A 10,537-nucleotide genomic window follows, 5' to 3' on the forward strand; every position below is an offset into this window, starting at 1 on the left:
GAATAATCGAGTGATGGTGGCAGAGCGGAGTGACAATAGGTGAGATGAGGGTGGTCGTTGGGGAAGCTGGGTGATGAGCATGTGCGGCCTCGTTACGCTAATCTCTCCACATGTGGAGACGTTTGAGATTTTCCATTATAAAAGAAATATAAGGAAAAAAAGTCTTGATTGTTCTAAGCAAGTTTACTGCTTTGTTTTCTGTTTCACTGATTTGAGTTTTGGTCTTTAAAAAAATCCCTTCTCTCTTTGGCTTTATTTTACTGTCCTTATTCTAGGTTCCTTTAGTATGTTTTCATGTATTTTAATACTCTACAATCCACGTTGGCCACACAGCCCAGTACCTTCTTTGGTCCATTTCCAAACAGCCTGTGATTCCCATTTAGAACTGATTATACTTTACTGATGGAGGGATAAGCAAGTTACCAAGAGATTTAGGAGGACAAATATCTACAGTAAAGCTGGAGAATTGAGAGAAAGCAATTTGAACATTTTTTGACGGTTTCCTCTGACGTTTTTGCCTTTTCTGCTGCCAGATCTTCTCAGCTTCTCAGAATCCAACGTTCTAGTTCCGAGGCGGGATTCTCTGTTCTACTTCGGGTGGCCGGAGCCTTCGGCTTGAAGAGTACAGGATGAAACTGAAGACGGGGTCGTTTCTGTGGTACCTGTACCTGGACAAGGTGTACTGCTTGCTGTCTGTGAGGAACGTGAAGGTCCTGGTGGAATATTTCCACCTTCTCGACGTGCACGGCAGGAACACCTTGAATGGTCAGTGAGGCAGGCATGTCCCCCTGGGCCGTCACCTGGTTGGTAGCTGACGTGCAGGAAAAGTTGCAGAATAGTATTACAATACTATTTAGCTAATGAGTGTCTTATTCTATCATCTAGATGAAGCACAGAGAGAAACTGCCAGCTGAGAGTGGACACTAGTGGCAGTTCCGTGGGGAGGAAAAAACTGCAGACCCTGGGGTTAAATCCTGGCTGTCCCCTCGGTGATTTGGAGAACATGTCATCATCCTCTTTAAGTCCCATTTTTCTTTTTTTTTTTTTTTTTGAGACAGAGTCTCACTCTGTTGCTCAGGCTAGAGTGAGTGCCATGGCGTCAGCCTAGCTCACAGCAACCTCAAACTCCTGGGCTCAAGCAATCCTCCTGCCTCAGCCTCCCGAGTAGCTGGGACTACAGGCATGCGCCACCACGCCCAGCTAATTTTTTTCTATATATTTTAGTTGGCCAATTAATTTCTTTCTATTTTTAGTAGAGACGGGGTCTCACTCTTGCTCAGGCTGGTCTCGAACTCCTGAGATCAAGTGATCCTCCCGCCTCAGCCTCCCAGAGTGCTAAGATTACAGGCATGAGCCACCATGCCCAGCTCAAAGTCCCAGTTTTCTTATCTAGAGGTGAGGCTTCTATTAATGGAGTCCATGTCACAGGTGGAATAAATGGCAATTTAATGAGACGACTTTGGCAAATGCTTAGCACAGTGCCTGGCACATTGTAAAGACTTACTGTTAGTATTATAATTATTATTCCTGGGAGGTAAACCCCACTCAGGGCTTAACCCTCAAGACCCCTCAGCAAGAATTTACTTCTTGTCAAATGGGAAGTTTGAATCAAATGAACTGCAAGATCCTTTCTAATTCTTGGTACTTGTGAATGACTAAAAAACACTGGAGATCTCAGCCTTGCCTCTTGAGTCCACAAACTGATAGAAGACCAATTAGGCTCTTCGTAGGAGAGCAGTGGGTATAAGTATCTGTCTTAGTCTGTCGTGTTGCCATAAAGAGTGCCCGAGGCCGGGTAACTTATAAGGAAAAGAGGTTATTCGGGCCCAGGTCTGCAGGCTGTCCAAGAAGCGTGGCGTTGGCATCTGTTTCTGCTGAGGCCTCAGAGAAGAGAGATGGGAGGGACGTGCCAGGCTCCTTTTCACAACCAGTTCTCGTGGGACCTAATGGAGAACTCACTCCTTACCTCGAGGGATTCACTCCATGACTCAAATACCTCCCACATTGGGGACCAAATTTCAACACGATATTTGGAGGGGTCAAATACCCAAACTATAACAGTATCCCATCCATTCATTCCTTCTGACCTTAGAAAGAGAAATGTTATTTGTGAATTAGGGGTTCCTTCCATAAAGATCTTTTCAAGAGTCCATTCAATGTTATAAAAACAAACAACAGAAAGAGGACACCTTCTTTTCCTCTTTACATATGGACTGGCATACAGCACACTACCAAATCTTCCCAGTAGCCCTGCCCCAGCTAAGGCAGCTGCAGGGACCCTAGCTGTAAATATTAATACAAAGCTGAGATTGAAACTCGGGGCTTTCCGACTACAAAGCCCACACACTCGAGTCTCATCGGAATGTTTGCCGCGCGGAGCGGATCTCCCCAGTAACGAAATCACTCCTTTATGATGCAACACCCGGGAGGTAAAGTCATGCTCATGTCTTCCGTCACCCAGGGACTGGATAGTGACCTGGAAGTTTGAAGGCACAGCCTTAATGTTTGCCCTCCTGGGGGAGGAGTCACTTAGGCCTTAGAGACTTGAGTGGGCCAGGGTCAGCTGGTTTCAAAGCAGTCTTTATTACGTAGCTAGTAAGGCCCACCTGAAAACATTTCTCAAGGGGACATCACTGTGTACATTTAATGTGTGTTGTTACCAGGTGCTCATATTCAGTGAGGCACGGAGAAGGAACATTAAAAGGCTGTCCGAAGGCCCCAAATGGTGACGTTGTGACCATGGGTTCACTGTGCGTTTAGCTGGTTTCAGCTGCACATCCAAATCATGTAGATAGATATGTTTTACATATTCAGTGGAGCCATTTCTTATGCACGAGACAGTCTCTGTAATCAGCGGGCAAGGGGCAATCACATGTAGACAAAGTTATACTTGAAAATTCCTGGCCGGGCGTGGTGGCTCACGCCTGTAATCCTAGCTCTCTGGGCGGCCGAGGCGGGCTGATTGCTCAAGGTCAAGAGTTCGAACCAGCCTAAGCAAGAGTGAGACCCCATCTCTACTATAAATAGAAAGAAATTAATTGGCCAACTAATATATATAGAAAAAATTAGCCGTGCATGGTGGCGCATGCCTGTAGTCCCAGCCACTCGGGAGGCTGAGGCAGGAGGATCGCTTGAGCCCAGGAGTCTGAGGTTGCTGTGAGCTAGGCTGACGCCACGGCACTCACTCTAGCCTGGGCAACAAAGTGAGACTCTGTCTCAAAAAAAAAAAAAGAAAAAGAAAATTCCTTGTGACCCTCTCGGATTTGTATATACAACTGTCGACAACACATGCTACTATATAAATGGATAGCCATGTTTGTCCCCTCTTTTACTCACCGGGACATATTAGTGAGAGAAATGGCAGGCAAAAACTTTCCTATTATTTATTTATTTGAGACAGAGTCTCATTCTGATGCCCAGGCTGGAGTGCTGTGGCGTCAGCCTAGCTCATAGCAACCTCAAACTCCTGGGCTCAAGCGATCCTCCTGATCTACAGGATCATTTGAGGATCCTTCTGATCCTTCAGGTGATCTACAGACATGCCCCACCGTGCCCGGCCAACTTTTTCTCTATATATTAGTTGGCCAATTAATTTCTTTCTATTTTTAGTAGAGACAGGGTCTCACTCTTGCTCAGGATTCTTTCAAACTCCTTGACCTCCCGCCTCGGCCTCCCAGAGTGCTGGGATTACAGGCATGAGCCACCGCGTCCGGCCTCTTCCTGTTCTTTTTTTTTTTTTGAGACAGAGTCTCGCTTGTTGACCAGGCTAGAGTGAGTGCCCTGGCGTCAGCCTAGCTCACAGCAACCTCAAACTCCTGGGCTCAAGCAATCCTTCTGCCTCAGCCTCCCGAGTAGCTGGGACTACAGGCATGCGCCACCATGCCCGGCTAATTTTATATATATATTAGTTGGCCAATTAATTTCTTTCTACTTTTTATAGTAGAGACGGGGTCTTGCTCTTGCTCAGGCTGGTTTCGAACTCCTGACCTTGAGCAATCCGCCCGCCTCAGCCTCCCAGAGTGCTAGGATTACAGGCGTGAGCCACCGCATCCGGCCTCTTCCTGTTCTTTAAAGAGTATTTTTCATTATTTTTTCTCTGAATGCCTATGATTAAATATCCATCAACTAATGTGCAAAAGACATGGCTTCACCGTGGAAGGAGCAGGGATGCAGACAGGCGCACGTCTGAATCCTGGCTCTACACTTACTGTGAGGCACACACCTTTGTCACTTCCAGTGTGGGCCACAGACCAGCAGGCGCAGCTTGGAGAAATGCGGACCCCCAGCCCCGCCAGGTTTCGTGAGTCAGAATCTGCAGTTTGCAAGATCTTCTAGGGACTGGTTTGTGGTTAGCTGCAGAGGCGCTGACGTGCACTAATGATAGTTGAGGCTTATTACAAAAACAATGTGACAGCACTTTCGCTGTCGGGTTTGTCAGGGTTCCGTGAGGCATGGCATTTAAAGTTCCTAACGCATACGGTGGTCAGTAAGTTCTGTTCCCTTCCTCCTATAGCCAAATGCATTTACTTTATAAAAGCACGAGGAATACTAAGACTTTTATAGAGGAGGAATGATTTTTTATTTCTCGTTTTAATTAGCTCAAGGGAAATTAGCCCAGGAAAAATGTCAGCATTTCCAAGGAAGTGCCCTAGGTCCCTAATGGAAATTAAGTTGTCCCTTTCACACACAGGGGCACTGTGTCTGCGCATGTCACCACCTTGCCTTGGCCGGTGCGGTGAGCACAGCCGTCTGCTCCACGAGGCGCGACCGGCGCTACGGCTGTCTCACTTGGCACAACCCCGGGCACAGTGCTTTTCCACACAGCTCCAGGACAATTAAGGTCCGAGGAACTGGGGAAGGTGTGGACAGCAATACTCCTCCCGGGTCAACAGGCTTCCAGCATGCATTGCCACCGCTGGCACGCATTCAGTTGACCGGCATTCCAGGCCACTGCAGAACGACCCACCTCCCCCGCCTTAACAGATGTGCTGTTCTTTCACTTCCTCCGTCACGTGACCGACATGAGAAGCAAACAGATCAAGCTCGTGTTTGACTTGCTGGACTGGAACGCCGTGGGCGAGATCGGCTTCGACCAGTTCTACATTCTGGTGTGCATCCTGCTGGCGCACCAGGCGAGTGAGCGCCGCGCGCGGGGCGGAGGCGGAGGGGCGCGGGGCGGAGGCGGAGGGGCGCGGGGCGGAGGCGGAGGGGCGCGGGGCGGAGGGGCGCGGGGGGGGGGGCGGAGGGGCGCGGAGGGGCGCCGGGCGGGGCGGAGGGGCGCGGGGCGGGGCGGAGGGGCGCGGGCGGGGGGGCGCGGAGGGGCGCGGGCCGGGGGCCGGAGGGGCGCGGGCGGGGGGGCGGAGGGGCGCGGGCGGGGGGGCGCGGAGGGGCGCGGGCGGGGGGGCGCGGAGGGGCGCGGGCGGAGGGGCGCGGGGCGCGGGGCGGAGGGGCGGGGGGCGGAGGGGCGCGGGGGGGGGCGGAGGGGCGCGGGGCGGGGCGGAGGGGCGCGGGCGGGGGGCCGGAGGGGCGCGGGCCGGGGGCCGGAGGGGCGCGGGCGGGGGCGCGGAGGGGCGCGGGCGGGGCGGAGGGGCGCGGGCGGAGCCTGGCTGCTGCCGTCCTCTTGCTAAAGCGGGCACTGGCTTAGGAATGCCTCAAAACTTTTCTTCGTTAGCCCTTCGCACTCGGATGTCGAGTGTGGGTAACGCCCAGTGGATAATGAGAAAAAAAGCAAGCGAGTGCAAAGGGTTAACAATGAGGAAGAAAATATGGGGGCAGAGAGAGAATTTGGGTTCCCAAATGGTCCACCCGTAACCTGGAAGCTTTCCACAGCCTCTCCCTGCGGCTGGTCCCCTGGGAAAGAACAGGTGTCACCCCGTGGGGCCCTTCTCGGCCCCCTGCCTCCCTGTGCTGTTGGTGAGTGTCACAAAAGCACCGGTGATCTCCAAGGCCTCGCTCCCTCCATGGTCCTTCGCTCAGAGCATTGTCTGGGGGGACGGAGACAAGCAGTGCCCGTCCTTGGTCCCGCTCGCCGTACACGCGCTTCCAGCCTGCGGTCCCCGGCCCCGGCCCGGAGGAACCGGGTCATCGTCAGCGGCTTCGTGAGACTTTCACTGAATGTAAGGAAACGCACCGGAGTCGCTACCGTGCGCCCAGCAGCGACTGCTACAGGTGGCCCAAGCCCCCTTGGCACACAGATGCTGACGACGTGCTGATCTCAGGGATTCTCTGCATCCCTGAGCTCAGGGATGTGCTTTGCCTTTGTTTTAGGGAACGGGCTGCTGAAGATACGAGTCTTGACGAAACAGGTTGAGAAAGGAGCACTGATAACCCTGTCCCTGTCTTACTTATTTCTCTCAAAATAGAGCCATTTGGAGGAGCTGTTTATGTATCGCCACTCTCGGCCCATTTTTGACCTGCTTGACATGGATGGGGAGCAGAGAATTGGTGAAGCCACCTTCCAAACGTACAGATTTCTCTTTAATATCCATAAACAGGAACTCACAGAGCTCTTCCATGACTTTGACGTCACAGGTGACCAGGTAAGTGCAGATCCCAAAAGCATGCATGGCAGCCTCTTTCCAGAAATAGAGGACAATGTGCTGCTACCTAGGAGGGAGGAGGAGGGTGGGAAAGAAACTTAGGAGCCAGCCTGAAGCGTCTGGGCTTGACATAGTAGAAGAAAGCGACCCTTGTTCATTTACGGTCTACAACAGACTTATTCCCGGGTACTAGACTACACTTAGACCATAATGATATCCTAATTACTGAGCCTCGTAAGTTAAGTTTTTAATAAGAAATTAATACAACCCTGCTATCATCTGAAACAAAGGATCAGTTCCTTCCTGAAATATTTTTTTCCCCTCCCACAACAAAAGCGCCTCAATTACAAGGAATTTAAGCTGTATACTATCTTCTCCATGGACAAATTCCAGAAGAGGCAGAAAGCAGAGAGAGAAAGACAAAATGTCTCAGCTACTAAACTTCACATCAAGTGGCTGTGAGCAAAGAGAGTCTCTTGGAAAACAAACGGAATCTGGAATAGGCACGATTAAACTGTTAATATGGCTAAAAATAAATTTAGAGCATCAAAGTGGGTATGTTTACATGACTTTTATATATGAAGGGTCCAAATAAGCCCTCCTCAGTCAGTAGGTTCTGAATTTTAGTAACCTATTGACCTCACACAGAACTCACAATAAATGGGATGTGAAGTAACCACCTTCTTTTTTTGACATATCTCAATTCCACTGCTGCTTTCCAGATCAGTTCTACTCAGTAAGCCCTGTGTATCCAAATAATTGCCAACACGTGCTGCAGCTAGGTGGGGCTTTCCTGGTGCTCATCACTTGTGGTCCAGTACTCTGAATTCTTTCTAGTCTCCTAATCCTTAGGCTAAGGCCACCCAGGTGCCGGAGATTCCAAATTGGCCAGTGGTGAAATGCCTCCAACCATAACAGAAGTCAACCTTTAAGGATGTGGAGGCTATCCTCTTCCTCGAACCGGAATTACTGAGTTTGGTGCTTAAGCAACTATATGAAATCTAGGGTAAAATAATTAAATGCCCTTATACAATTTTTTGTATAATACCTTGAGTAATTTAAACATTTTTGGGCACAGGACTTGTGAATCCTATCTGAGTGTACTGTGATGTTAATAATGATGACAAAACTACAATATATTATGTGCTTGCTGTGAGTTAGACAATTTTTTTTTTTTTTTTTTTTTTTAGACAGAGTCTCGCTTTGTCGCCCAGGCTAGAGTGAGTGCCGTGGTGTCAGCCTAGCTCACAGCAACCTCAGACTCCTGGGCTCAAGCAATCCTCCTGCCTCAGCCTCCTGAGTAGCTGGGACTACAGGCACATGCCACCATGCCCGGCTAATTTTTTCTATATATATATTAGTTGGCCAATTCAATCCTTTCTATTTATAGTAGAGACGGGGTCTTGCTCTTGCTCAGGCTGGTTTCAAACTCCTGACCTTGAGCAATCCGCCCGCCTCGGCCTCCCAGAATGCTAGGGTTACAGGCGTGAGCCACCGCGCCCGGCTTTAGACAGTTCTTTAGATGCATTACATTATCCCTATAACTGTGATTTAGGTATTATCCTCAGTTTACAGATGAGGAAATTGAGGACTAGAGTGATTAAAAAGTTTACCTGAGAACATATGGCTCACAAGTGGTAGGAACAGGATTCAAATTCAAGGTCAATTAGATGCCCATGCTTACAGCCAGGATCTCAGTTACTCTAGTTTTAGCAAATTCTGTTTCAGTTTTAAGCTGGTATTTTATTGGTTCAGAAATCCCTTCTGCATAATGTTAATTCCCACTTCTCCTTTTCCTCACAAACCAGAAGTTTCTGAGGAAAAACTTGGGGATTAAAGAAATACAGCTCATTTACTATCAGCCAAGGATTTCTTAAGGATATGCTACATAATACAAGGCTGTCTGGAAAGTACCCAGCCATGGATACAGTGGACACATGGATACAATCAATGGCTGGATTCTCTCCGGATGGCCATGGCACACCTGACCTTAAGGCATTCAATGAGCTCCAGAGTACCTAATATCATCAGAAATAAAATCTAATTGCACTTTGTCAATGTGCAACAGTACTGCTTATCTAAAATGGTTATTTTCAAAATGGTTGTCTTCAATAACAGGTTGAAAGCGGGTTCTCACCTTAAAAAAAAAAATAAAATGGTTATTTATGGCTGGGAGTGGTGGCTCACGCCTGTAACCCTAGCAATCTGGGAGGCCGAGGCAGGTGGATCGCTCAAGGTCAGGAGTTGAAGACCAGCCTGAGCAAGAGCGAGACCCCGTCTCTACTAAAAATAGAAACAAATTAGCTGGATGACTAAAAACATATAGAAAAAATGAGCCGGGCATGGTGGCGCATGCCTGTAGTCCCAGCTACTCGGCAGGCTGAGGCAGAAGGATTGCTTGAGCCCAGGAGTTTGAGGTTGCTGTGAGCGAGGCTGACGCCACAGCACTCTAGCCTGGGCAACAGAGACTGTCTCAAAAAAAAAAAAAGTCATTCATAAGTTAAACTTGTAATAATACGAATCATGTTAGTTACTATGACTATCTCTCTATATTTAATGGACATATCCCATTGATAACATGCTTTTGAGCATGACTTGTAAGTTTAGCAGCTAAAACTTGTCTTACCCACAATGGTACCACAAAAACTGAATGGAACTACCAAAAAAACAATAAAAAAACCCAACTCATGTCACTTGACCTTTGATCTGTTTTCCACATGGGGATAAACAGTATCTATCTTATGGAATTGTTGTGAAGACCAAAAAACACAAAACAACAGTGCCTTTTTCTTTCTCTAATTTGGTGAAGAGTTTCCAATTATTCTCCAAGGTGAAATTTACCGTCTGGCAAACAGTATGGACACTACTACACCTACACAGAGTATTGAGACTAGGACAATCTGGCCAGACAGTGGCAGCTACAGATTAGCCACAGTTCCAAGTGCCTTACCACTCAACTCATCTTGGTATAGGATTGTGCCTCTTTGTGGCAGCCTAGGTGGCTTTTGCCACCAGACAGCCTTAGTGTCTAGGCGTGGTTCTGGGAGAAGAAACTACAATGAGGTCTCAGGAAGGCTTCTCTTTCCTGTCTTCCAGGGGGGTCCTGAGGTATATAAAGGGTAACCATGACATTTAGGTTTTGTTCAGACGTGGTTGTTAAAGCAAGGAAAATATTATACTATTGTTCAGAATGGGGCAGGGAGGAAGGATGGGCAAAGATAATAGGTTTAATAGGTATCAATTTTGGCTAAATAACAATTCACAATTGCAAAGAGGTGGAAACAACCCAAGTGCCCATCAATACATGAGTAGATTAATAAAATGTGGTATATGTATACCATGGAGTTCTACTCAGCCACAAAAAACAATGGTGATACAGCACCTCTTGTATTATCCTAGATAGAGCTGGAACCCATGCTACTAAGTGAAGTATCACAAGAATGGAAAAACAAACACCACATGTACTCACCATCAAATTGGTATTAACTGATCAACACTTAAGTGCACATATAGTAATAACATTCATTGGGTGTTAGGCAGATGGGGGGATGGGTGTGTATACATAGATCCAATGGGTGCGGCACACACCATCTGGGAGATGTACATGTTTGGAAGCTCTGACTTGGGTGGGGCAAAGGCAATATATGAAACCTAAATATTTGCACCCCGGTAAAATGCTGAAATAAAAAAAATTGGGGCTAATTTTAAAACACATATAATAATGAAAGTTTCAGGAATGAACAAGTATTGTTAAGTTTCCCACTCCTCTCTAGTGGATTTAGGGTGACCAAAAAAGGTGAACCAATTATCAGATTTTTAAAAATGTTCCTACTTTAAAGAGCATCTTCATAAACTGAGTGATTCTAGAATGGCATCAGGAAACTGAACATTTATCTCTGATGGGCCCAAACTGGAATTCAGTGTAAAAACTAAAATGCAAATGCACAACTGATACTCTTTTCAGACTAGGAGTACAACAAATAAAACAATCTATCAAT

At 47.7% G+C, this 10,537-nt stretch overlaps 1 protein-coding gene across 1 annotated transcript; it reads left to right on the forward strand.

Annotated features, from left to right (window-relative positions):
* Window positions 1–601: 601 nt before the first annotated feature.
* On the forward strand, window positions 602–7,093 carry EFCAB9 (EF-hand calcium binding domain 9). Its single transcript, XM_075996288.1, has 4 exons — window positions 602–765; window positions 4,984–5,132; window positions 6,363–6,539; window positions 6,876–7,093. The coding sequence occupies exons 1-4, from the start codon at window positions 630–632 to the stop codon at window positions 6,999–7,001; spliced, it is 588 nt and encodes a 195-aa protein (XP_075852403.1). The 5' UTR covers window positions 602–629; the 3' UTR covers window positions 7,002–7,093.
* The last annotated feature ends 3,444 nt before the right edge of the window (window positions 7,094–10,537 follow it).

This window comes from Microcebus murinus, chromosome 21, assembly GCF_040939455.1.
Source record: "Microcebus murinus isolate Inina chromosome 21, M.murinus_Inina_mat1.0, whole genome shotgun sequence".
NCBI lineage: Eukaryota > Metazoa > Chordata > Mammalia > Primates > Cheirogaleidae > Microcebus > Microcebus murinus.